Source organism: Columba livia, chromosome 20 (genome assembly GCF_036013475.1).
Source record: "Columba livia isolate bColLiv1 breed racing homer chromosome 20, bColLiv1.pat.W.v2, whole genome shotgun sequence".
Classification (NCBI taxonomy): Eukaryota; Metazoa; Chordata; class Aves; order Columbiformes; family Columbidae; genus Columba; species Columba livia.
The window spans coordinates 10,615,651-10,643,265 of NC_088621.1; the positions used below are offsets into that span (position 1 = coordinate 10,615,651).

At 56.6% G+C, this 27,615-nt stretch overlaps 2 protein-coding genes across 2 annotated transcripts in view; one reads left to right on the forward strand and one right to left on the reverse strand.

The window, feature by feature from the left end:
* Positions 1-231: 231 nt before the first annotated feature.
* On the reverse strand, positions 232-9,512 carry LOC102084537 (uncharacterized). Its single transcript, XM_021294947.2, has 4 exons — positions 8,390-9,512; positions 1,526-1,740; positions 1,137-1,251; positions 232-692 (listed from the first exon to the last, which is right to left on the reverse strand). The coding sequence occupies exons 1-4, from the start codon at positions 8,497-8,499 to the stop codon at positions 593-595; spliced, it is 540 nt and encodes a 179-aa protein (XP_021150622.2). The 5' UTR covers positions 8,500-9,512; the 3' UTR covers positions 232-592.
* A 962-nt stretch (positions 9,513-10,474) lies between these two features.
* The window catches only part of HIP1 (huntingtin interacting protein 1), a 53,440-nt gene continuing 36,299 nt past the window's right edge, over positions 10,475-27,615 (forward strand). Inside the window, exon 1 of the mRNA XM_065037324.1 lies at positions 10,475-10,690. Within this exon, the coding sequence (XP_064893396.1) occupies positions 10,574-10,690 (117 nt within the window). The 5' untranslated portion in view covers positions 10,475-10,573. The remainder of the gene's footprint in view (positions 10,691-27,615) is intronic.

The following is a 27,615-nucleotide window of genomic DNA, read 5'->3' on the forward strand; positions in this document are numbered from 1 at the left end:
GATAACCCCAGGCACTGGGCTGGCAGAGGAGAGGGGGTTGTCTCTGGTGTTGCTGAGCCGAGCAGCCCCTGGTTGCAGCGGGAGCCCCGGCGCTGCCTGCCCAGTGCCTGAGCTCGGTGACCCCGCCACGCCGAAACGTCCCCGTGACACCCACCCGGAGCAGAGCCGTGGGGTCGGGCAGGGCTGGCAGAGGCGCGGGCAGAGGAGCACCGGAGGGTGCGGCACGGAGGGGCTGGGGACAGCCAGGGCCACCCACACACCCACCCAGCGCCAGCCCGGACCCCTCCCCAGCCACCGCTGCCCACCACGGCCTCTGAAGCATCTCAAGAGCCAGTGGGAGAAGCTGCAGGTTTTGCTCCTTTTTATTATACAAAAATAACTTCAAGACAATCAGTACAAATTAGAATGAAAAGTTTCACTGAAAATGCCAAATAAATTAAAAACATCTTTGCGTAAGCTCAAATAAAAGAGCCAAATAGCGTACTAAATAGTGTGCCAAAATCATGGGTAGTAGGAAAAGAAGGTTGTGTCTTGGAGGTGCCCACGAGAGAAGGTCCTTGCAGAGCTCACGTTGGAGGGAGCAGGGCATTGCTCATCCACTGCCTGCCTTGTCCTTCTGGTGATTCACGATGTCCTGGACCCACTTATCACTGGGTTTGCCACAGACCATCTTGCCTGCGACTGTGGCAAATCTGCAGCAAGAAATCCAGTTGAGGAGAGGAGACCACCTGCTCCTCGCCGTGGTGAACCCACCAAACCAGACCCTCCTATAGCTGCAGGGAAACACGGGGTGAGAGGCTGGCTCAGTGTCATTGCAGGTGTCCTGTTCTCTGCCACTTAGGCCACTTCATCCCCGGCATGCCCACTGCAGCCAGGACACCGTCCTGCCTGGGTCCTGCTCTCTGCCGATGAGGCGGTGACCAGCAGAAGCTCTTTCGGCTCAGCTCTAGTACAGAGGTCCAGAAACCGGCTGCCTGAGATGTGGGATTGGCCTCTGAGATGTTTCCAGGCTGTTCTAACCCAGGAGAGCCCAGCCTGGTGCCTTCCCTTGCCAGGATGGGGGGTGACATGGGGTTTCCTGGCGCTGCCACCCTTCGGTCGAGCAGCACCCCCAGGATTTGGGCAGATCTACTCACATCACGGCGGGCTGGGAGCAGTGGCTGCCCGTGTGCACGTACATCAGCACACGGCTCGAGGGAAACGCTTTGGCGCTGTATCGAACACAGCAGGGACCAGAAAAGTTGACAGAACCTGGAAGAGAAGTTTTCTGATTAAACCAGGCCAGAAAAAACACCAGTAGGAAGAAAGAAGGTCAGAAGACCGGAATATCCCTGCTGGGAAAGGTGCTGCTCCCACCATGGGCGCCCACCGCTGCCATCCTTCCCTCAGGAAGCCAGCGAGCAGCAAGACGTGCCTCTCCTTCCCACAGCCGATGCTCAGAGGGAAGAGCTGCCAGGCATTACTAGACCTTATACAGCAGAAAGAAAGAGGAGAGAGCTCCTCGGAGAGGAGAGCTTGGACTCACTTGGAGAAGAGGAGACCTGGTAGCAGAGGACAGCCACAAAAAGTACAGCAAGGGCAGCTCTGGAGGTCTCCATGCTCCCGTTGGGTGGAGATGAACCGCAGGAGTCAGGCTGGACTGCAGCAGAGCTCCTTGCTGTGCCTGCTGTGGGGTCCCCAGGTTCATCCCATTTTATAGAGGGAGACAGTGAGCGAGGATGGAACACGCCGGAAGCGTTACTGAAAGACATGACACAATGGAAGAAGTGCTGTGTCAAGGAACCTCGATGAGAGCAGCACCCTGACATGGCGTATTATATAACGATAAGATACCAGAAATGATAGAGAACAGGATATGAGCTCTCTTTTCCTTCCCCCTGACCAAAGGACTCTGTAGAGAACCTCAAAGCAGCGACTCAGAAGATTAGCAGAAGGACCTTTTGCCTGGAAGGCACATGATGGCAATAGATGGAGAATGACCAGAATGTCACACACGCATGTTTCCTAGAATATCTGCGTCAAAAAGCGGGGACAATTCACTTCACCCACAGAAACTGGTGCATCACTTCCAGGGATGGTGACTCCAGCACTGCCCTGGGCAGCCTGTTCCAATGCCCCACAGCCCTTTGGGAAAGAAATTGTTCCCCAGATTCAACCTCACCCTCCCCTGGCACAATTTGAGGCTGTTTCCTCTCATTCTGTCCTTGGGAGAAGAGACCAACACCCTCCAACACAGCCCAACCTTGCCCATCACTTGAGGGGTTTCTGGAGGTCTGTTCTGCAGTCTTGACCATCATGGCAGAGATGCCAGAGTGTTGGAAAGATGCCAGCCAGATCATTCATCATGGCTCCATCCTTGCTCCAGGTCAGCTGTTGTGGGGGGTGACATTCCTCCCTGCTCTCCTCCTTCTGCTACTCTGCACTCCAAAGCCACCCACTGCCTCCCTCTGTGAGCCCAGACCATGTCACAGAAGGCTGCAGGGAGGACCATGGGGACCATGTTGGGGTTTGGTCTCGGATGGAGAAAGGAGCTGCCCTGGGCATTTTTGGGAGCTGCATGGGACAAGACAAGCCACAAGAATTCCCTGCATGCACTGTCTCCTGCAAGTCAGAGAGATTCTTCTCCATCCATTTACTTCCCCTCCCAACCACACATCCATGCGCTTGTTCCTGGGGAGCAGAGCCCGACCCCCCTGGCTCCAAGCTCCTTTCAGGCAGTTCAGAGATCAGAAGGTCTCCCCTCAGCTCCTGTTCTCCAGCTGAACCCCCAGGTCCCTCAGCCGCTCCATCACACTTGTGCTCCAGCCCCTCACCAGCTCCGTTGCCCTAAGAAGGTGTAGGTGAAGCTGGGTGCATGGGCAGGAGCTGCCTGGACCACGCAGGTCCCTTGCACATCCCTGTCCCCACGGGACTGGCCATGCACAAGTGATGGATGTTCAGCCTGAGACAAGAGACACAACAGCTTGAGGTGCCCAAGATATCAGCCCAAGACTGACACCCCCGCCTGAGGCAGCAGACGGCAGATTGAGGCTGGGGGAGACGGGTCTGCCCGAGAGACAGGCTGGGGAACCGCATGGAGAGATGAGATTGACATCAGACTGAGACAACTTGATCATGATGGGCTGAAGACCTGCTAACCTGCTAACCCAGGTGCCACCAAGGTCTGTCACTCTGGTAGCCCTGTTCCTGCATTTCTGCTGGTGCTTTCACACCCAACATTCGCACACATTCCCCATTCAGACCCATCTTAACGCTCCTGTTACACATCACCACACAGGGACAAGAATAAACCTGAGAGGAGGAGAACAGGCTGAGGGATGAGCTGGAGACGTCCTCGCTGATGCAGCTCACACCAACACAGCCCAGCTTGGTGCTGCTTTTAGCTGAGTGTTCTGGATGTTCTTGCAATATTCAAATATGGGTTTGATGGAAATGTCAAGATTCATTCTTAAAAATCGATATTTTCTATCAGGAATATAAATGTGCCTAGACATTTTCAATGAATTCTCTCTCCTTTCAGATACACCAGGCTGTGTCTCCTGATCCCATTCATCGCAAAAGGAATTCTCGGAGGTTTTGACACCTCTGTTATTCCCCCTATTCACTGCTTTCCTCCCCTCTGTTCCTTCCTTGAAGGAAGATTTTGTATTTCAGTCTCAGCTGCTCCTTCCTGCCAAGACAAATAATGCAAATCTCTAAATATTTTGATTTCTAAAGCCTCCTCCATATCATACATCCTAAACAGTAGCTATTTACGGAGCCTGTAAAACCTCTGCCTTATGGTGTGTTTCAGCTTTCGATAGAAACCACACATGGTATCTTTGGATTCACCGCCCGAACAGATTTGGGATGCAGGAGGAGTCTTTTCTTAGCTCCGGAGGCAGCAGCTCCACCACACCGGCTCTTCGCTTGGAGCCGTGTCTGGGGGATCACGTTCTCACCGCCCCTGGGAGCTGCCAGATCACCCGTATGGGAAACGCTGGTTTTAACTGGGAGCAAATCAGCTGGAAATAGAGTGACGGGTGTAGCCAGTGAGCACAGGGCGGTGCAGCTCCCAGGACAAGCAAGATCTCAGATGAGAAGGGATATTTCCCAGAGGGATCGAGACTTTCCAGCATGGGAAGAGGAACCTTACCAGGCAGGATCTGATTGAAAAATGCAAAATGAGTGGCCTAGAAAGAGAGACAAATAGTGATTATTTGCTGTGTCTCCCAGAGCAAGAACCACGAACTGTCAAATGAAGCTGGCAACTGCCAGGCTCAAAAGGAACAGAAGGAAGAGGCTCTTTATACGGGGAGCTCCTTGCCAGGGGACACGGTGACCACAAGGAAATTTCCATGTGTCAGGGCTTGGATTTCAAAGCAACAAACTCACGGAGATTTGTAAACGAGAATGGTTGGAGGCTGGGAGTGCACTCAAGGGAGGCAGCACAAGTATCTGCCTCTACTTCAAGGGATCTGCTGTGGACCTGGAGACACCGACACTGAGCTCGAGGGACCCTTCGTCTACACCCCCCGAGACTGTTCATATCTGATTCCCCAGGACAGCGGGTCCCACAGGACTGACAGGTCCACAGTGCAGCTTGTGAAACTGCATTGGAATCTCTGGACTGAAATTTATATATCAGGATATGCCTCCAGATGAATATTTTTGGTAAATGTCAGCAGAAAGACGCCAACCGTTTCCAAGCACACAGCAGAAATATATTGCTGCAGTTTGTACCATCTTCCCAGACAAATCTGGGGTGCTCAAAAAAGCCCCACTTTTGGACCAAGAGCCTGAAGAGCAGGAAGTGCTCAGGGGCTGCATCAGGATGTGGCCCTCACAGAAATGTGGAAATACATCCCCAGACAGACGCCAAATTCCAGCCACACGTGCGTACCTGTTTCCCTGCAGTTGCCCTCAGCACTGAGCACCAGCAGCCTGCACTGGACAGGGCTGGTTTAGCTACAGCAGCAAAGGTTCAGAGAAACCAAAAGCAAAACCATCTGGGTTCTGGCTTTGAGACACCCAGGACCTGACATTTCTGAGCACTTGGCATGACGTGGTACTTCGTCCTTGTGAAGTGTGCCTCCTGTTGTCTTTAGATGGAGGTACCTGGGACGTCTGCAAGTCAGAGACTGAGATTACAGAAATCTAGAAAACAAGGACAATCTTAGAGCAGTTTGGGTTGAAGGGCCTTCCCAGCTCCCCCACCACCCCCCCTGCCATGAGCAGGGACATCTTCACCAGCTCAGGTTGCTCAGAGCCCCGTCCAGCCTGGCCTGGGATGTCTCCAGGGATGGTTCAGCCACCACCTCTCTGGCCAACCTGGGCCAGGCTCTCACCACCCTCAGGGCAACAATTCCTTCCTCATGTCCAGCCTGAATCTCCCTCCTTTAGTTTAAACCATCACCCCTTGTCGTATCATAACAGGCCCTGCTCAAAAGTCTGTCCCCATCTTTCCTATCAGCCTCCTTTAAGTACCAAAGGGCTGCAATAAGATGCTCCACAAAAGCGCTAGTGAACATTGGGTTATGCCCATCCTGTAATGAGTTGACAGGGACAGACTGGCTCTCCAGACCTACAGCCCACAACTTCCCGCAGCCCCCGGTCCCACACACAACCCTGCACTCCCCACGCCACACAGAGAAAACCTCTCCTCACTGGTCACATCCTGGCAGCCCAAGACTGCCTCATAACACAGAAGCAAAGCAAGTTCACCATTTCCTACCATGCGAGAGACCAGCCTTTCCTGGGCAAGGTTGTCACCCCCAGGGCTCGTGCTGGACTCCGGGCAATGCTCCAGCTGGACCTACTGCCCACGCAATAGGGAAGCTCTCCAGCAGAGGGCAAACACCCTCCAGGGTGCTGCAAACACCTCCCACCTCCAGGCCCGCTCCAGGGCAAGGTTCTCGGCCAGGCAGCCACCCTGGGCGCCGCAGCCCCAGCTCGGGTGTGAGTCCTCTCCCATAGACCCAGCTGGAAGCCACGCTCAGCTTTGCTGCTGAATTCTTGGCAAAGCGGAGGCAGCTGGCAAGGCTTTAGTGCAGAGAACACACCTGGTTATGTTTTGGGGTTACATCCCTCCTTGTAAAACCTGAGAAAGCAGGAGACCTCACCCAGGGTAGAGGCGAGGGCCTCACGCTCCACAGCTGAGCAATCCTCCCCAAAACCATCTCCCTGACCCCTTCCAAGCTCTGCCTTAGCTGCTCTCTGCCCCACACAGCAGCCCAGAAGCTCTTTGACAGAATGACCTGACAAGGACTCAGCAGCAGCACATGCTTTGCCCAAAGCTTTCAAAAAACGGGATCAAAAGATGAAACCTCACACGCACAGAGGCTCCTCCTAGTGCACCGAGCTGTCCCAAGTGCTCTTTGCTCTACCAGGGTCAGAATCACAGAACCCCAGGCTGGATGGGCTGCAGGAGCTCTGCAGATCCCCAGCCCAGCCCTGCTCACGCAGGGTCACAGAGCAGATCACACAGGTGGGTCCAGGCGGTTGGAATGTCTCAGAGAAGGAGACTCCACACCCGCTCTGGGCAGCCTGGGCCAGGCTCTGGCACCTCCCAGCAAACAAGTTTCTGCCCATGTTCACATGGAGCCTCCTGTGTTTCAGTCTGTGCCCGTTGCCCCTCACCCTGGCGTTGGGCACCATGAACAGAGTCTGCTCCATCCTCTGACACCCACCCTGAGCTATTGATCCATGGATCAGATCCCTCTCAGCTTCTCTTCTCCAGCTCAACAGCCCCAGCTCTCTCAGACTTTCCTCACAAGAAAGATGCTCCAGACCCCTCAGTACCTCTGCAGCCCTTTACTGATCTCCCTCCAGTAATTCCTTGTCCTTCTTAAACTAGGAAGCCCAGAACTGGACGCTGAGCTCCAGATACCGCCCTTCTGTGGGGTCTGGACCACCCCCCTGCACCAGGTGGGCACTTTGGCTCACAAGATGTTTTTGTCCCAGAGCCTGGGCAAACAGCCCTGTCACCAGGGCAGGGTTGTGTCTGTGGTTACAGGATTGAACTTGTGGGAGGCTCGACACAGCCACTGCCCTCCCCCTGCACACCTTTCCAGGTGATGTGCCTTCCAGGGACACCTCGTCTGCTGAGGGGCTCAGGAGACTGTGCCCTGGGGTGTCTGAAGGGGCAACTTCAGGGGGTCACCTCCGGCAGGGAAATGCAAGCAGGATGTTTGCCCAGAGCCCTGCGCCCACCGGCACTGGTGCAGCCGGCTGGGTAACAGAGGAAGGACTGTGCCGCGCTCTGAGCCTCTGTGTTCCTGCAGGAACAAGGGGGATCTGTGATCCGTGCTGTCCCTGAGCCCAGGCCAGCCCGCGGGGTGAGGGCAGCTGCGGCAGCACCCTGGGGCTGTCCCAGCCCTGGCTGGGCGGGGGGGAACAGGAGCCTCCAGCTCTGGGAAAAGAGCATCCCCAGCCCCGGTCGGAGCACACAGCCCCTGCAGCCCCTCCCGACCCCCCTCCTGCCACTTCTCCCTCTTCACTTGCAGGTCCTTTGGGTTGAGACCAAGCTGCAAAGCAACATCCTGGTGGAGAGGGAGCAGCCCCTGTGGGGGTGTTTGGGGTGAGCACTGGGGAAGGTGCCCCACGGAAGGTGCCCTGGAACGGGGGAAGGACCCGTGCTGGCCCCCCTGCCCAGGCTGAGCCAGCACCTGATGGGCGCCACATGCTGCCCGCAGGGAAGAAGAGAAGGGACACAGCATCCTCTGCATGTCCCAGCAGACACCAGACCCATGATCTCCATCCTGCAGACAAGACACAGGTGCAGACAACCCAGGTAGTTACTAAAAGCAAAGGTGACCATGCTCCACAGCCCAAGGTCTCCTGTCCAAGCAATGCGAAAGTGGCTGAACTGGACTGGGTGGCACTGGGAAAGTGAGTTTCTGTCCCCGCACAGGCCAGACAACCCCAGCACAGGCTCCCCCTTCGCCCTCTGCCTCCAGGCTGCAGCCCAGCCCTTTGGACAAGAGCGAGAGGAGCACAGAGCAACCAAGCAGACAAAGCCCAGCCGTGGTGAGAGCGGTGCCCAACCCACCTTCCCTGCACACCAGGCCTTCTCCAGCACCTCCCCAGGGAACTCGAGGCACAAGAACAAACCTCACACAGCAACAGCCCCATGCCTCTTGCAGAGCATCTCTCAACCTGCCCCAAAGCAAGGCAGCCTCTCCTGCCAGCAAGCAGCGCCCAAACCCCTGCAGAGCAGCCTAGAAACGAAACACATGGTCCCATGAGGGAGCCTCTCAAAACCCTGCAGAGGAGCCGACCAGACCCCCAGGCGCAATCCAGGGGAGCCACTGGGTGGACTGGATCCCAGCTCCATCCTGTCACAGCCCCTGTCTCGGAGAATCCAGTAGCAGCCGGCAGAAACAGCCCGTTCTGGCCCGTATCCACCCACCTTCCTCCGCTCCTGCCCAGGCAGGTGTCCCCGGTCGGCCAGCCCAGGCCCCACGGTGCACACTCAGCCCTGGCCACAGTAGAGGAGGATGTGACTCTGCTCTTCAGCATGAGGAGGAGGTCACACAAGCCTTGCGGGCCCTCTGGGGGGCTGAGGTCCAGGCCCCCAGACACAAGAACCTTCCTGCCATTTGTGAAATGCCCTCCTCTGTTCTTTGCTTGTCACTATTCGGCAATGAGCTCATTTCTTCAATTATTAATCACCTTGCTGTAACAGTGGCTGAATTAAACCCATTAAACCTCCTCTGGGACCAGCCCCAAGGAAGGAGGCAGGTTTCCAGAGAGTACATTAGAGAGAAGGCAGACAGGGAGCTGGGGTGGGAGGAGACGGCCCCGCTGCACAGCGTGGGCCCCTTCCCAGCAGCTGTGAGTCTGATCTCCAAGGCACAGAGACGGGTAAGGTCTATCATGCAAACATCCGACCGGGCAGCTCCAGGAAGGTGCTTGTGTGGCAATTGTTTCAGCTGAAAAATCAGCCACAAAAGTGAGTTACACAGGGAGAATTGCTTGCACAAGAGCTCCTGACAACCCACATCCTAAAGAGTTGTTCCCAGATTGCCCCATTGCCCCTGGCAGCAGCAGAGGGGTTGGTTTGCAGAGCTGCTCCCCACCTAAAGCAAAGACACTGATTTTGTTTGATCTGCTTCTAAGGATCCAGGAACCCGCTGGCACAGCCCCCTTTGGGATCCCTGGGGATTAACTGGGGAACAATCCCAGAGAGTCCTCAGGCTCTTGGCAAAAATACTGATTTGTCCATATTTTGCAGAAATGTTCAAGTTCTGGCAGAGGCCCCAGTGGGAAATTCACCCCCCGAGGGGGACGGGACCCCTGCTCTGAAGCACAGCCCAGCAGTTCACGGGGCTGGGAGAGGGCGAGGAGCAGGCAGCACAGCCCCCGACGAGCAGAGGGACCGGAGACACGAGCCCGGATCAGGTTGTACAAAAGCACCTCAGCCACCAACCTGCCACCCGGTCAGGGAAGTGAAAACCTCCTCTCGCTTCTCTTCCCTTGTTTTTCAGACATCTGTAACCATTCTTGGCCCCCCTGCCATTTAAATGACCCACCCTCCCAGCTCTGCTCTGCCAGCTGTGCCCGCACACCCCCAGAGCCCCCGCCCCCCGGCTGACACAAAAGGCCCAACAGCCCCCCCACACTGACCCCCCACCCCGGGCAGGACCACGAAGCCCCAAGTCCATCCCGTAGCTGAGCAAAGCCGGACGAGCACCGCCCGGTGCGCCCCGGCGCGCAGCCACCACTGCGGGCCAGAGGGGACTGGGCGATGCGGGGGAGACCCCGCGGGCCACCGGAACCCCCGGGGCTGGCAGAGCCGCACGTGTCCGCTGCTCCCCCGCGGCCTGTGTGTGTGTGTGGGCCGGGCCGCGGGGTGGAGCAGCCCCGCACGCCGCGCTGGGGCCGGGCCGGGCCGGGCCGGGCCTCGGCACAACCGGAGCCACGCAGGCCGCACACCCGGGCCTGTGGGACCCCCCGGGCCTGCCAGGCCGACTGGCTCCAGCCGCAGCTCAGAGCCCTTCGGCGCAGGTTCCCCGAGCCCCGGGGCGGGGCTGGGCCGGCCTCGCACAGCCCTTCCCGCCCAGGGCCCGAGCCCCCGGCCCGGTCCTCAGCGGCCCCACCAGGGGGCGCCACCCCGGGCACGGGCGAGGCGCGAGTACGGGTAATGGAGTGTGAGCGGCAAGCGCGGGAGCCAATCATCACAGGGCCATGACAGGGAGGCGTGGCCACGGGGCTGAAGTGGGCGGTGCTAAGAGGGCGGTCCCTGAAGGCGGGACAGGGGGCGGGGCTCTCGCGGGGAGGCGCGAGCTGGCGGTGAGCGGCCTCCGGTCGGACCAGTGAGCTTGGCGGTGGTCACGTGAGCTGCCCGCCTGGGTCTGCTCGGAGCCGGCCCTCCCGGGAGGCTCTTCTCGAGTGGCAGTGAGAGCGGCCAATCAGAATACACGGGCGGGACGGCGGGCGGAGCCGCCCTGCTGGAGGCGGTGCCGGCGAGGCGTGCCCACGCTTGAGTGGCAAGTGGGCGGACCAATGGCGTGGGACCCTGCCAGCGGCGGCGCCGAGCGGAGCGCTGGTGAGGGCGCGGCGGGGCCGGAGCAGCGGCGGGCGCGGCGGGGCCATGGACCGCGTGAGCAGCTCCATGAAGCAGGTGTCCAACCCGCTACCCAAGGTGCTGAGCCGGCGGGCGGGCGGCGGCGGCCTAGAGGCGGAGCGGGAGAGCTTCGAGCGTGCCCAGGTACGGGGCGGGGCCGCGGGGCGGGGCCGGGCCGGCGGGCGACGCTGACAGGTGAGGGGGTGCCGCAAGCGCGGGGCGGGGCTAGCCGAGGGGGCGTGGCTTCTCGGGGTGGAGCCAATCAGGTAACGGGAGTTGCTTTAAACCGGGCAGGGCTGTACTGTGTGGGCGGGGCTGTTTTCAGATGGGCGTGGCTTAGTCGAGTGGGCGTGGCCGGGCCAGGTGCGCTGGGTTGACTCCAGAGGGTGGGGATGGCCCATGTAGGTGGAGATGGCTAGAGTGGGCGGGGCTTTCCTAGGTGGGCGGGGCCAGCCCAGCCCCGCCCATGGGGGCAGCGGGTCGCCATGGGGTAGGGGGGCGACACGGGTCAGGATCCCCCTGGGCTGTGGTTGCACCTTCCCTGTGGGGCTGTGAGGGAGCAGCCCAGCGGGTGGGGGCCTTGGACTGCCCCCTGGCCTTGCCTGCGGGGTGAGGGGCAAACCCAGCTGGCTTGGGTTGCCCAGGCCGGGTTTGGCCACCAAGCCCAGCTGGAGCCATGCATGGTGCCCAGGCTGGTGCCCTCCCCACGCTGGGCTCCATCCTGCATCCTCAGAGCTGCCCGCAGGACACAGGAGCCTCTGTCCCTGTTGGCTGGAGGGACAGTGTGCAGCTCTGTGACGGGGTCAGTCACCCCAGAGACGTCCTGTGCTGCTTGGGGACACTGGCATGGGCAGGGCTGGGACAGGAACACTGACATGGGCAGCAGGGGAAGAGGCACCAGTGAGTTGAAGAGCGGCCATAGTTTGCACCTTGTCAGCCCCCAGAGTCTCTGAACGGGGCCTTTTTGCCCTTCACCCATGTTTTAAGCGACAGCTCGATGTCCTGCACAGAAGGGAAGGTGACGGGGGGGCAGCAGGGGTGCTTTGGGGCAAAAAGCTGGCTATTTGGGGCAAGGATGTGTTTGGGAGCAGCTTGGAAATGCCTGGACAAACCATGGCGATGATGAAGAGGGACGAGGGAGGCGTTGGGGACAGCTGGTCCCTGCTCTGTGTCCAGGGAAAGGTGGAGCGGTGCTGTCCTGAGTGCAGGGGGAGAGGAAGGGAAACTGAGGCAGGAGAGGGGCAGCAGGACTGGCTGCTCTGGGAAGGGGGGTGAGACCACAGCATGTGAGTGATGGCTCGATAGTTAAAGTAACGACCAAGGATCACCTCTGAGGAGTGTTTTTGCGCAAAGACAAACATCAGAAATTAAGGTTGGATATGAGATGATGCACAGGGAGTCGTCTTACCTTCCTTGCTCGAGTTACCTCAAAAATCAATTATTTATAGCACTGGAGCTGGAACTGGGACTAGTTGGTGTGTGCGATCGCCTGCCTGGTCCCGTGGGTCAGCAAACGACCCCGCGGGATCCCCGGAGCTCCCACGTGCTCCCCAGAGCCGCTGCTCCCTGGGACGGGCAGACCCGTTGGGGACACCGGGCTGGGCCGGGGCAGCGGCACCCGCGGCACCGGCACCGCAACCCCCGCGCCGCAGCTGCCCCGCTGGATTCCACCTGCGTGTCAGATGTGCAGACAAATGACACCGTGTGTGTTTTACAGAGCTCAGCCTCTGCCTGGATTTTCATTCTTCTGTGTGTTCAGTTCTGTGCAATTTCCCGTCTTACTTTTTTTTCTTCATAATTCTTTCTTTCTCTCCAGTTTAGGGAACTTGCCGGGCACCCTCAGATCTTCCACACATTGGTCATCCGCGGGTTTTGTCAAACTTCTGCTTTCTGAGGTTTTTTTATAGAAACTTCGTGGGTTTTGGGGTTTCTTTTTTTTTTTTTTTTTTGAAAGTGACTTTTCTTAAGAAAAGTTTAACCTGTTAAATGGCCTTTAAAATGAAGATTTTACTTTTGTTTCTGCATGCACAGGCTCATTCCCTCTTCCCTCCCAAACCTGCCTGTCTCATGACAGCAGCACAGTTACCAGGAAGACTGTTCTGGGCTCAAAGAGCCAAGAATGTGTCAAAATGGGTGTTTGGTGAGCCCAGGTAACACCCGCTTGGGTTTGGCACCACCTGATTTCCGGCAGTCTGAGACTCAGCTTGGAAAAATGAGAGCACGCTATGAAGCTCTGGTGGTGGTGGGACATCCCCGTGGTGGGAAGCTCTGGTGGTGGTGGAACATCCGCATAGTGGGAAGGTCTGGTGGTGGGAAGCTCTTGTGATGGTGGGACATGCTGGTGGTTGGATGCTCTTGTGGTGGTGGGACAGTCTGGTGGTTGGATGCTCTTGTGGTGGTGGGACATGCTGATGGTTGGATGCTTTTGTGGCAGTGGGACAGCCCGGTGGTTGGAGACGCTCTAACAGTGGTGGAACATTCTGGTGGTGGGAAGCTCTGGTGGTGGGATGCTTTTGTGGTGGTCCTCAGGTTGCACAACAGCTCTGCCCTGACAACATCTGTCTGTTGGCTTGGGAACAAACAGGAATAAATTTCCTGGTGGCCTCTTTTCTTCTCCCACGGTTGGTCAAGTGTCTCAGTTTTCCTGGTGATGCAAATGTGAGAAACCCGAGGACACACTGAAACGCGATGTCCCCACCCTTGTGCCGCTCCGCCTGGTATTGCTGCCTGCGGGGCGAGATCTTCTCAGCAAGAACCACAGAGATTGGGCGTCTGGTTTGGACTCACGCCCAAGGGCTCCTCTTTTGCTGTCAACACTGATAGTTTTCATGGGAAGCTGAGCAATAAGGACACCAAATCCTGCCGTTCGGCGGCCCTGCAGATGCGCGGCCGTGGGGCTGCATCGCTGCCGTGCAGGGACGCGTGTTGCAACGACTGTCGCCCTTTCGCTGGTGTTTCACTTGCTGTGATTCACCGCTGCTCGTTGCCTCAGCCGCTGTAGGATAAATCTTTGAAAAGAGCAAAGCTCACTAAGGCAGGAGAAAAACCACCAAAAGTGAAAATTCTGCCATATGCTGAGAGAAATATTTACACTTCACATGGTGTCTGCGCCTGGCGTTTGCAGCCCCTGCAAGTTCTCCTGGTTGTATGAGGAGCGTGTCCCGGCGTGGCAGCTCTGCGGGAAGGTGTGAGGTCTCCTCATTGCTCTGAGATCCTCCCTCCCTGGTCTCCTCCCCTTCTCACCGCAGTGGTCTCAGTGGCATCACTGCACCGCGGTGGTGCCGAAGAGCAAATCTCATTCTGTGCTGGCTCACTTGGCTGGTTTGGTGAAGACCAGGTGTTCAGAGCTTGGGTGAACCGAGATCTTGAGGGTGAAAACGGAGTCAGAAGGATGCAGGACTTCTGAGGGCATGGAGGATGCACACCAGGGTGAAATGCTGGGCCGTGCTGCTCCATCGCTCATGTTTCGGGTTGCCGGGGGAATTTCCCTTCGTTCCCAGCAGGGACGTGGCCGGCCAGGCCGGGTGCTGCCCGGTGCTGGCAGAATCACAGGCTCACAGAAGTGGATCCCCGAGCAGAATAGGGGCTGGGACACTGCAGGTGGGGGACAGTCTCACTCCTGACCCAGCGGGATTCTGCTCAGCTGCTCCTGCACTGGCCCCTTCCCTCTTTTGGGAAATGGAACACTGGAGATGGACACGTGTGCTCAGAAAGTGAAGACAGGGAATCGTAGAATCATTCTGGTTGGAAAAGACCCTCAATATCATCAAGTCCAACCATAACCCACCCCTGGCACTGCCCCATGTCCTGAGAACCTCATGTCCGTCTGTCCAGCCCTCCAGGGCTGGTGACTCCAGCACTGCCCTGGGCAGCCTGTTCCAATGCCCCATAGCCCTTTGGGGAAGAAATTGTTCCCCACATCCAACCTCACCCTCCCCTGGCGCAACTTGAGGCCGTTTCCTCTGCTCCTGGCACTTGTTCCTGGGGAGCAGAGCCCGACCCCCCTGGCTCCAAGCTCCTTTCAGGCAGTTCAGAGATCAGAAGGTCTCCCCTCAGCTCCTGTTCTCCAGCTGAACCCCCAGCTCCCTCAGCCGCTCCCATCACACTTGTGCTCCAGCCCCTCACCAGCTCCGTTCCCTTCTCTCCACTTGCTCCAGCACCTCAAGGCCTTCCTTGGTGTGAGGGGCCCAAAACTGCCCCAGGATTCACGGTTTGGCCTCCCTAAGTCCCAGCACAGGGACAGTCACTGCCCTGGGCCTGCTGGCCACACCAGTGCTGTACCAGCCAGTCACTGTATCAAGAAGTGCCACTGGAGTCCCAGTGGGACGTTCACGGAGCTCCAGTCCTTGTTCCTGCCCCTGTAGTTTTGAGCAGGAGGACAGCACTATGTTGTGATTGCGTGTTATGTTCTGGGCTGCAAAGATGATGACACAACTCTCCCGTATTCCCCTGTCCCAAGCGACAACCCAGCCGTGCTTCGGTGTGGTCATGGGCTGCCCAGCCCGGAGATGGTGCTGGGTCCCGGTGCTGGGGATGTCCATGCAGCACAGGTGGAGATGGTGCCTGGGGCTGCAAATGGGGACAGAGGTTTTATGCTTGTCCCCAGAGTGGTGCTGCTGGGGCTTTGTGCACCGAGGTCACCCGCCCATCGGGGTCTCTGTGACCTGGTCCACTGGGGATTAATCCCAGGTCCTCATAGTGATGGGTCTTGGGAGAAGACGCTGCTTTAAAATTCCTCCAGAGAACTAAAAAACTTGCACCTTATCTTCTCTGAGTGCTTTTTTTTTTCCTTGAGAAAGTTGCCAAGTAGCAGAGGGAAATCTGGACCGCTTGGGCTGCCCATGGCCACCACCTGCTCTCACCGGTTCTTCCCTGCTCTGCTGCGGGAGGACCCTGCTCGAAAACCAGGCATGTAGAGCCCGTGTGGGAGAGGGAGAAAATGTATTGGCCACAGAGGGTTGTCAAATGAAATGGGCTTTTTGTTTTTAATTCCTCCCGCAGTGCTGGTTTCTAAATTCTTTTGATGTGGGAACCCAAATTTTTCACAGCCAAATGCAGGTTGAAAGCAGCTCCGTGCACATCCTGGTCACCGCAGCGCGCTGTGCCACCATCGGGCACTGTTGCAGCCCGACCGCCACCGCTAATGCATTTAATCCCTTTCCCCCATCATTTAACCATTGGGAATATGGCACCATCCACAGCAACCCTGTTGGTTTCAGACCAGACCCGGTTTGGTACGACTCGCAGTCGTGGAGGAAATACCATTTTACTCCTGCAAAAACACACCATTTTTGTGGTTTGGGTGCTGCAGCGCCAGCAGCTTTGCCAAGGACTTCAGTTCTTACACAGGAAATGAGGCTCCTTTCAAAGCACCAGAGTGGGGCTATATATATAGCCTCTCTGAAAAGATATTTAAAGAAACATATTGACACTAGGAAGAATAGGAAAAAATAGCTCCGGGCTGCGGGGAGCGTGGGCTGAAGGCAGCTGAGCCCGTCCTGGGGGAGTAGGTGATACAGGGGATTAATTCACGGCTGTTTCATCTGCAGGAAAATGAGCTCCCGTGCTTTGTGCTGGGTGAACCCCTGTGCTTTCGGGCTCCCGTCTTTTAATCGGAATTAGAGGTGTTTGGGATTGAATACAGCTTCAGCAGCGAAGAAATGAGTCATCTCATCTCTTTTCAGCAAGTCCCTCTTAGGAACTTATTTCCATCCCCAGGGAAAGAAAATAGTTTGTCTTTTACCAGATTAGGGGCTGCTTTGCTTTTTGGTGCAATCTGGGATGGAAGGGTTTGGGTTTGTTTTTTTTTTTAAATACATGCAGAAATAACTTGAGTGTTTTAATGTGGTGATGGACTCCAGAAGCAGCCGAGCCTCAGGAGGAGAAGTGTTTGGTACTGAAAGTGGGGGACACCTGCCAGCGAGTCCAGGGGCTGCTCCGCACAGGGACGCGATGCTTTTGGAACAAGTGCCAAGGGGGTGGTGGGGATACCAAGGGCTGGGGGTCGTTGCTGCCCCCAAACCCCTTTGCCCTTCACTCAGCACGTGCCGCCCTGATGGCTTCAAGAGGCTCTTTAAAATCTGATCTTTAAAATACAGATCAGCACGAACAACGTGAGCAGGGGATTGTAATTCCGTGGATCTGCGGTTGGGAGAGCGTTCCCCGCCGAGGCTGCTCTGCCGGTGAGCACGGGGGCTCTGCCCCCCGAACTCCAGCCTGCGTAAGTCCCACCTCCTGCAAACCTGTGGGAAAGCAGCCAGCCAGGGGGATTATTTGTACCAAACTCCTGTTGGAGGACTCAGGACCGAGCGTGACCCCTCTGCCAGCACCGACAGCAGCCCCCGAGCCCGGGGAAGGTGCTGGGGAAGAGCAGGTTACACGGTGCTTGTCACAGGGAGGAGGTGGCTCATCCCAGCATTGCTCTTCCAGGGAAAAACCTCTGGACAGACCAAAGCGAAGGGGCTGAAGCTGCAGGAAGGGCAATTATTTTGAAGATCCGAGAAGCTGAGGATGGGGAGAAGGTGCCCGTGGCAGCTCCCAGCGCCTTGTCCCGCGGGTGCGACTGGGGCCAGGCTGAGCGTCACCTTCCTCAGCACAGTCCCTGCTTGTCCCATTGCCCGTCTCCGCCTGTGGAACTCGTTTGGTGCTGTGGCTGGTGGGCTAAAACGTCCGCCCAGCCTTTGTGCAGACCCTGAGCTCGGCAGACACCAGGTCCTCAGACACGTGTATTTCTGAGCCAGAAAACTGGATATATTTGTAACTCAAAGCGAGCAAGAACAGGAGCAGTGGCTGGAGCCAGAGGTTGCCACATCTTTGCAGGCTTGTTCGTATGCAAACCTCACACCTTACCTTTAAAAAAATTATTTTTTAATTAAAAATGTATTTTTTAATTAAGAATATTGACAATTATGTTTGTAAAAAACATAATCAGCACACAGCCAGCAATGCAGGCAGGAGAGGAGGCTTTGCAGGCTCAGCCTCCCTGGGCTGGATCCTGGCACAGCATGTGGAGAATCGACTTAAAACCCTCTGGCCTAAAGGGATTCAGCCCCTCTCCACTGTCCCCGAGGATGGTCCGCACTGCGATGGTGGGGACATGGGGCCAGCAGCTGGGGGTGGCGCAGACGCTGGAGGAAGGGCTGAATCCTGGCCCTGGTCTCTGCCACCAGCTCGGCTGATTTCTTTTGCACAGTCACCAAACGTGAACGCTTCCTGGGGACAGACTGTTCCCGGGGCGACAGCAGGAAGCAGCAGCGCAGCCCGTGGTTTAGCCCGGCTGTGCGAGTCCCAGCCCACGGCCGCACTAATTATACATTGTGTGCTGTTCCGGGCTAATCGCGGTGGAGGGTAAATGATCCCTAGTCTACAGGCAAAAGGCAAAGTTACTTGCTCCAAGGCATATGCAGACATTTAATTTTTTATCGTGGATTCACTGGTTGATTTGTGTTGGGAGGGACCTTCACAGATCATCCAGCCCAAGCCCCGCCATGGGCAGGCACATCTCCCACCAGAGCAGGTTGCTCAGAGCCCCGTCCAGCCTGACCTTGAACACTCCAGGGATGGGGCACCCACAGCTGCTCTGGGCAGCCTGTGCCAGTGTCCCACCACCCTCATCGTGCAGCATTTCTTCCCCACGTCCAACTTAACCCCATCCTTGTTCAATTTAAAACTGTGTCTTAGCACACAGAGCTTCCTTTTGTAACCACAGAATTTCGGTCCCTTCTTTTGCCTGGATGTTTCTGCCGCTCGATAAGCCTCACGCCAATGGAGAGCGCCGAGTGTAGGTCGGTCATGGTCATGGTTGGTGATGTCCCATGGGGACGGGCTCAGCCTGGCCACAGCTTCCAACCACATCTTCAGCCCAGCACAGAGGTGGTCCAGGTGGTCCCTGTCCCCGCCGCGGGCTGTGCGGTGGCCTTGTCCATCAGCTGTGTCTCGCAGCCCGTGCCTGGGTACACACTTGCTGATCCCTTCTTGCCCGGCCTTGAGCCCGCCATGCCGGGTTGGTGCTGGGACAAGTGGACACCGTTGCTTTTTCTGTTCTCAGCAACACAAAAACCATCAGCGCGGTGGCTGCAAAAGCTGCGCTACTGAGAAATCAGGGAGCTCCGCAGCTCACTTGGCTTTATCCCACTCACAGTGATGCCGACAGGCTTTTTTTATGGCTTGGTCATGAAACTCAGGTTGTGTTGTGAGGTTGAACTTGATTTGCCCAAATCTGCCACCCTCTGAGTCTTGAAGTAGAGAAGACTCTTTGTTTCTTCACTGTTGAGAAAACTCACATCGAATCGCTGAAGCTGTGGTTACTTTGCTGCAGGACTTTCATGATTTTACACACTATTTTTCCCCAGTCTGACTGGTAGCCAGCTTGATGTGATTACAGTAAATCCCAATTTCACAGCATCAGCCTGTGCCCTTCCCAGCTGGGATTTTGGTCCCGCTGCCCCAAATGCTGCAGCAAAGCCCATTGGCGTCTGGATTTCTGTGCCCTGGGGGTTCTCCCATGGTCCAGCACCCACCACTCGTCTTTCCACCACATTCATGGCTTTACCAAGTAACCAATTCCCGCGTGGGATGGCGCAGCCCCTCGGCTGGCACCTGGAGAGGGCACATTAAATATTTACCACGTCAAAAAGAGGCAAGTTGCAGCAAACAAAGGGACCCTTTTGGAGAACAGGCTTCTCTCGCCAGGGCTGGGCTGGAGAGCTGCTATTTATTGTTACCATTTGTCTCTTTTATTCCGTGCGAGCAGCTCAGCACTCTCTTTAGAGTGCATGGCATCGCATTTTATTTTAATTAGCAGATGCCGGCTGGAAAATAGTGTTTTCCAGTCATTGTGTTCACATAGAAGTGAACAAGAATGCAGGGTTTTGTAAACGCAAATGGTCTTGCAAGGTGCTTGTGCCAGAACATCAGGGACAACCAGGAATTGTCCCTACTCCTTCTGAGAGCCCAGAGAGGGTGATGGCACGAGTGCGGAGATTCAGCAACAGACCTTCACTGCCCCAGTGATGCGTCCGGAGATGCAGCTCCCACCGACAGCATTCCCCCAGGAGCTGGGTGCGGGAGGGCTCTGGGTGGGGTGGCAAAGAACAGTTTGCATCTTCTGCACAAGCGAGATGTGGCCCTCAGGTCCCCAGCCTGCTGCTGGTGATGGTCGCAGTTCATCCACTTGTGGACTAAGTGCAATCGCTGCAGTTCACTGAACCAGGCACCGATCACCCCTTCTGCATCTCCATGGGCTTGGCAGCAGGTCCCACGGCTGCTGGCCCTTGTCCTTGCTGGCGTGCCATCAGAACTGCTCACAGCGCAAGTCCCACACCACCAGGTAGTGGTGTTTGGAGATTTCATACATTCATAGAATCATTTTGGTTGGAAAAGACCCTCACGAACATCAAGTCCAACCATAACCGACCCCTGGCACTGCCCCTCCACTCCTTCTCAGAATCATAGAATCATTTAGGTTGGAAACAAACTTTAAGATCACTGAGTCCAACCATAACCCAGCCCTGGCACTGCCCCATGTCCTGAGAACCTCATCTCCGTCTGTCCAGCCCTCCAGGGATGGTGACTCCAGCACTGCCCTGGGCAGCCTGTTCCAATGCCCCACAGCCCTTTGGGGAAGAAATTGTTCCCCACATCCAACTTCAACCTCCCCTGGCGCAACTTGAGGCCGTTTCCTCTGCTCCTGGCGCTTGTTCCTGGGGAGCAGAGCCCGACCCCCCTGGCTCCAAGCTCCTTTCAGGCAGTTCAGAGATCAGAAGGTCTCCCCTCAGCTCCTGTTCTCCAGCTGAACCCCCAGCTCCCTCAGCCGCTCCATCACATTGTGCTCCAGCCCCTCACCAGCTCCGTTCCCTTCTCTCCACTCGCTCCAGCAACTCAAGGGCTTTTCCAAGGTCTTAAGGCGATGCTGAAGTGGAGGCAGCAGAAGACCGACTTATGCGTTGAAGAAGTCCACACAGGCTAGGAATGGCTCCACCAGAAGTGGTGACTTCTTCGATGACTTCATTGACTTACTCAATGCAGAAGGAGCCATCTCTTCTGGTGGAGCCATTCCCAGTCCATGGCCTGGCAGAGATCCCAGGTTTTCCCAGCCAGAAAGGATTTGTGCACTTCACACATGGGAATGAAATGTTTCGACAGAGTCAACAAGGTTTGACTGCTCTTGTGGAGGTAAATACTTGCATGGAGAGGGCAAAGTAGGTATTTCTAAGTTAGTTGAATTTTATGGTCTCGTTCTATTGTCTGGAACTTGCACAGTCCATACTGTCCTGCTGGGACACGTGGAGCAGGTGTCAGGCGAGGTTTTTAGCCCCTTCAGCAAGGAGATTTGCTTTGGTGCAGCTCATTCCTCCCGGTGGTCCCGGGAGAGGCTTTGTGCCCAGCCCTGCTCCCCCTGGCACCCACCACAGGTGTCCGTGGGTGTCCCTGTGCCCCCTCCAAGCACAGAGCATCGCATCCCTGCGGGGACCCCAACTTGTGATGAATGGGAGGTGGCACGCAGCACGGGGTGAACTGGGCCTTCCCCTCGCCCAGGAGGGGTGAGCGACACTGTGGTGACTTGGGCCACGGCACAACCAACATTTCGGTGGGTGGGATCCAGCCTGGAGCTTCTGCCGTGCCCCACAGTTTCATGGGCCCCTCAAAGGGCAATGCCAGCTGAGGACATGGGTTGAGTGAGACCATCTCACGGCTTCACTCATCTCCTGGTGCGATGCTCTTGGCCACAACGCTCCCCTCTTGTTTGTCTGCCCGCTGTTGCAGTCCCGCTCCAGCTCTGTTTATAGCTCGTGCAGAAGCGCCTTGAGCTTTGGCATCGTCGGGGAGGCCGAGCACACGGGGAGGAGCTGCAGCTAGAAATAGGGCTGCTCCCTGCTTATGCATTCCAGTTTTATTATTTTTGTAGCTGAGATGTCCAAGTTTGAAGAGTCCCACCGCCGCAAGCGCCAGGCTGGGAACCGTGTCCTGCATTTTTTCCATTCAGATTGGGTCTTGTTCTCCTTCTCCTCATTCCCAGTGCCCTCACACCGGCTGCTGAGCCCCGGCAAGGTGTCTGTCCCAGGGATGGGCCCTCTCACCCCTGCCTGTATTTTCCGTAACCCCCAGATTTCACCCCTTGGCGCAGCTGGTTTGGCAGAAGAGCTCCCAATGCTGGCGGCGTTCGCCAAAGCTGCAGAAATTAATAACATCGGGGGGGTGGATTAGTGATCAGGTATTTGCTGAAGCTGCTGCGTGGTGAGCAAAGAGCTCAGACAAAATGTTCAGTGATTTCTGCCCACTGGGAGGGAAGCGAAGCTTCATCTGCTGCAGGGCCACCAATAAACCTGAGCAAAAGAAGAGCACAGCTTGACAAAGCCGGAGGTTTTCACTCCTTACAATTCACTGGGATTTTGGCTGCCGTGCAGAGCCGGGCAGGGTGCGGGTCTGGCACAGGCTCCCCCGGGGCAGCCCCGGGCATAATTAACTATATCACCTCTAGACTTCCCCATTAATGTTTTGGACATGCCACAGGTTCAGTCTCCCCCTCCTAGAGTTTTCATCACCCAGGAGCCGTTTCGGGTCCTGCTGCCCCTGCCGGCCCCTGTGAGCCCCAGTGGGGCAGGAGGGCTGTGGCGACCAGGACATGCCGATGTGACACCGATGCTGGGCATGGGACAGTCCGAGTGCCTCCCATCCCGTTTCCCTGTCCTGCCAACAGGAACGCGCATGTTTTCCACACCCAGACCTGGTTTTATGCCCTCGGTTCCTCTCCAGCCGCGGTGCCGGCGCTCGCAGGAGCCGGACAGTGCAACCCTTTCTTCTCGGGCTGGGTAAACCAAAGGGCGTGCTGGCTCACGCTCCGGCCAGCGCTGTTTGTTTTCAAACGAGGAAAATGAGTAAAAACTAATATTTGGATCTCATGAAGGGATTTCGCAGCCTTTTGCACAGAGTCATTGCCTGCAATTCCCCGTTGGTGCGCGTCAGACAGGCAGCAATAACACATGAAACACAGTTTCCTTTATACACTGGGGTATTTTTCCAGCTCGGGCCCCACCCTGTGTCCCAGCGGAGATCCCAGCCTCGCTACGCGTGTTCCTGAGCCGTGTCCCACACCCAGCGGCGGGCGGCACGCCAGATGTGCACAGCTGGGCAGTCATGGCACATCACCTGCAGCAGGGAGCACCACGGGCACCGGAGAGTGTGTGACCCACTGGTGCCTTTAAAAGAGAACAAAGCAATCTTGCACTCATGTACCAGAGCAGGATGGGTTTAATTTGCAGTGAGATGTCCAGCAGAGAACATCCTGGTTCCTCTGGCCCGTCCTGCTCCTCCGCACGGGGAACAGACACCTCATTGCCGGACGCTGAGTGCGGTGACAGCGGCACGAACAGTGTGGGGTGGCCTGGACACAGGGATGGCTGCTGGGGACTGGGGATTGGGGACCACGGTTGTGGCTTAACAAGGCTGGAAGCTCATTCTGGAGAAGAGAAGCTCCAGGGAGACCTTAGTGTGGCCTTTCTGGACTTAAAAGGTGCTCATAAGAAACATGGGGACAGACTTTTGAGCAGGGCCTGTTGCCAGAGGACAAGGTGTGATGGTTTAAACTAAAGGAGGGATATTCAGGCTGGACATGAGGAAGAAATTGTTGGCCCTGGGGGTGGTGAGAGCTTGGCCCAGGTTGGCCAGAGAGGTGGTAGATGAACCATCCCTGGAGACATCCCAGGCCAGGCTGGACGGGGCTCTGAGCAACCTGAGCTGGTGAAGATGTCCCTGCTCATGGCAGGGGGGGCACTGGGGGAGCTGGGAAGGGCCCTTCAACACAAACCCTTCTGTGATTCTATAATTCTGATCTCCTGGCAAATCCCAGGGGATGCACACAGAGCTCCACCCTGCTCCATTGCCCACAGCCCTCTGTCACCTTTAGGCTTAGGTCTTATGTATTTATTAAACCAGTATTTATTAATTATAAAGGTCAAACCTTCCCAGTGGCAGAGATCTGGACTCCAGGAGTGAGTTATTTCCTTGCTGGGGGAGAGGGGAGCAGGTTCAGCCTGAGGGATCACCCTGGCACTGGTCACCCACTGCATGTAAGGGGATGATGAATTAAAAGTGTCATTTTTATCTGTCATTTAGCCACCAGTTCGTTCGCTCCACTGTTTTCTCCCTGGATTGCAAAGTGCACCTCGATCCCGCAGGTCTGGTGGGAGGGAGACGAACCCGCTGCCCCTTGGCAAGAGCTCGGGCTGCAGACCCCGGCTCTGGAACCTGCGGCACTTGGGGGAAGCAGCTCTGCAGGGGATGGGGAGGTGGACGGGGGTGCTGGGGAGTGGGAGAGCAGTTTGCAAAGCCAAAGAAAGCTGAGAAACCTTGGAGGAGATGGCATTGCTGTGCGCCGGCCTTGCCTGCGTCGCTCCGACCTCTCCCTGCACGGTGCTTAAATATGAACATAGTCGGGGCTGGAAGCTTTCCTGGGGCTCTAAATATGTTGCCTATTTCCTATAAATACTTTTGCCGCTGCCCGTTAGCTCGAGGCAGGCTTGGCGTCTGCAGCTCTCTGCGTCCTGCCAGTGCTGCTTTGCGGGGTCTGGCAGGATCTGGTGGGGTCTGGTGTGGTTTGGCAGGGATCTGGTGGGGTCTGGCGGGGTCTGGCGGGGGTCTGGCAGGGTCTGGTGGGGTCTGGCAGGGTCTGGCCCTGTAGGATTGGGTCCAGCCGCAGGGAAAACATTTGCTGTGACATTTCCCAACCTCTTGCATCAGGTGGTTTCACTTCAGACGAGTTTGTTCCTTGTTCATGGTGCGGATGTGCTGGAGCTGTTAGTGTTTGGGTGCTGAGGTGTGGTGTTCATTGCAAACCACCGGGAGCAGCCACTCAAGCCCTTTCTCCTCCATCCTTTGGGGAAATAAAGCTCAAGAGAAGGTGTGGGAAGGTCCTGGGTGCTGTGTGTGAAAGCCTTGGCCGGACGTTGAGCTGAAGCATCACACAGGTGGCTTTGCCACCAGGTCTGTGGTCTCAGTTCAGGGGACAAGTGAAAGCAGATAATTAAAACGGTTGCTCTGCCGGGGCAGAGGGTGAAGCAGCGAGCGGGGAGGCTGCGGCTCATCCTGCCTCTCCTTTTCCCTCTTGCATTTTTAATCCTGTTGGCTTTGCAGAGCTGCTCGCTGAGCTCCACCTAACCTTGGGCCGGCTCCATCCAGGCGACGTTACACGAGGCTCGGGCAGTTGCTGTAACGCCAACGGCTATAGATTGAACGCGGAGCTAAAAATAACAAACAATCAATAATGGCAGCACAAACCCTGGCTTTATTTATTTATTTTTTTAAAAAGAAAATCTGTATATTGACAACACAACAAAGCTCCTTCCTGTAAAGGCAGCAGGGATAATGGAGCTCAGGGCTGGCAGCGGCACCAGCTTCACCCATCATCCCACGGGGCCAGTGGGGTCCAGCACCCCAGGGCCCTTCGTGTTCCCTGTGCCCAGAGCAGCACCCGCTGGGTGGAGCTGGGGGTCGGTGTCCACTGAAATAACCCCCATGGCCGGCAGCTGCTCGTGCTGCCTGTGCTGCCTGTGCCACTTGTGCTGCTTGTGCTGCCTGCACTGCTTGTGCTGCCTGTGCCGCTTGTGCTGCCTGCGCCGCTTGTGCTGCCTGTGCCGCTTGTGCTGCCTGCGCTGCTTGTGCTGCCTGTGCCGCTTGTGCTGCCTGCACTGCTTGTGCTGCCTGTGCCGCTTGTGCTGCCTGCACTGCTTGTGCTGCCTGTGCCGCTTGTGCTGCCTGCACTGCTTGTGCTGCCTGTGCCGCTTGTGCTGCCTGCGCTGCTTGTGCTGCCTGTGCTGCCTGTGCTGCCTGTGCCGCTTGTGCTGCCTGTGCTGCCTGCGCTGCTTGTGCTGCCTGTGCTGCCTGTGCTGCCTGTGCTGCCTGCACTGTTTGTGCTGCCTGCACTGTTTGTGCTGCCTGTGCCGCTTGTGCTGCCTGCATCGCTTGTGCTGCCTGCGCTGCCTGTGCCGCTTGTGCTGCCTGCACTGCCTGTGCTGCCTGCATCGCTTGTGCTGCCTGCGCTGCCTGTGCCGCTTGTGCTGCCTGCACTGTTTGCGCTGCTTGTGCTGCCTGTGCTGCCTGCACTGCCTGTGCTGCCTGCATCGCTTGTGCTGCCTGCGCTGCCTGTGCCACTTGTGCTGCCTGCACTGCTTGTGCTGCCTGTGCTGCCTGCGCTGCTTGTGCTGCCTGTGCTGCCTGCGCTGCCTGTGCTGCCTGCATTGCTTGTGCTGCCTGCACTACCTGTGCTGCCTGCGCTGCCTGCACTGCTTGCAGTGCCTCACTGCTTGCACTGCCTGTGCTGCCTGTGCTGCCTGCACTGCCTGCACTGCCTGTGCCGCTTGTGCTGCCTGTGCTGCCTGCACTGCCTGCACTGCCTGTGCTGCCTGTGCTGCCTGCACTGCCTGTGCTGCCTGTGCAGCCTGCACTGCCCGCTCCTGCCCGCTCCATGCCAGAACAAGCCCTCGGCGCGGCCGCCAGCCTTGGCCCCGTGCCTGCGTCTGATCTGCTTTTTCCTCTCGCTTTCACATGCCCAGGGAAGTGCAGCATTACAAGGATTTTAAAATGGCCTTGAGCTTTTTAAGCACCGCTCCAGAGCGGATATTTTTCCCTAAATCAAGATTTGCAAAGGTATTTGAGTATTAGTCGGCCAGGGGGATTTCCAGAACTATCAGAGCACCCAAACACCCTTCAAATCTGCCTTGCGTGCGAGTGCAGGTTTGGTACTGAAAAGCAGCTGGTTCACCAAGACTGTGGTGATCTGGGGGATATTTTTTTGCATCGTTGCTGTTGCTGTAAGGTTCTTCTGAAGGCTGTTCATGGCTGGATCTCCTCTGAAAGCTGTGGCTGTGTGGGATCAGGCTGAGCTGTGGTGCCTGAGTCCAGAGAAACTCGTCACACATTCAGCTCCTGCCCCCGCGGCTGCTCCGACCCCGTGTCCCCGTAACCCATGGGGAAGGTGCTGCTGCCCAGGGTGCCCAGGGCAGGTCCTGATGTTTCGGAAGGACTCGGAGCAGCGCGGGGGATCAGTCGGGAAAGCTGTTCTGTGTTACGATGCTCACACCTCCCAGCTCAGTATCAATCCAAATCCATTGCCATAAAGGTGGGGGTTTCCTCTAACTCACAACGTGACAAATACACCCTGGTGCCCAGTGTTTGCTCCCTTCTCCTAGAAGGCAAAACTCCTTGTGCAGCCCGTGGTGCTCACCCAGCTCCATGGCCCAGAAACTAAACCCAGCCTAAACAGGTCCCCAAATGGTGCATCCCCCATGGGCGTGGCTGCTGCTCCAGATCCAAAGAGATGCTGAAAAGCACTGAAACCTGCAAAATAGAAAAGAAATAGTTTTCAAAGTGCTCAGTGGTTCCCCCCGTGAATCCGCTGTTCTGTTTTATACCCAGAGCTCTGAAAACCCCGGGATCCTGGAGGTCCCGGACTGGAAAGATGCTCCAGCAGCACCTTGAATGGCTAAGCCTTTGGGCAGGACTAGTTTATCGTGAGCTAAGAGAGTTGCTCTGGGGAGGTGGATTTAAACTGCTCCTACACTGGAGCAGCTGGAAAAAAAAATGTCGTTCCCCGAGGAAAATGAATTTAAGAGACTGAATCCAAGGGGTGGTTTGAGACCGCAGCTCCTGTTTGGTTCCTTCCCTCGGGGAGAACTTGGGAAATAAAGATCAAGAGAGAGCACCAGATATTATTAGTCATCAAGGAGGGAGGCGGCTGCAGGGGAAGAGGGTTTAAAAGGTTTTGCAGTATTTTTAGACCTGGTAAAATGAACAGTAGGTGGGGGAAAAAGAGGCAGGAGGCTTTGGAGAGAGACGTGAATGCTCCACGGAGCAGAGCGGTCCAGGCTCCATCCCGCCCCGAGCGGCAGCTCAGGCGGAGATTTGCTCGAATAGAAGTAGGGAATGTAAAACCAATAAAAGAAAATGCCTTCTAGGTCATTACTGAACAAACCTCATCAAGCTGGCTGTAATGACAAAAGGCTACATTTGCCAAGATGTTTTAGCCCTAATTCCCTTCATTTTAGCAAGAGTCAGCTGCCAAAACAGAGTTTAAA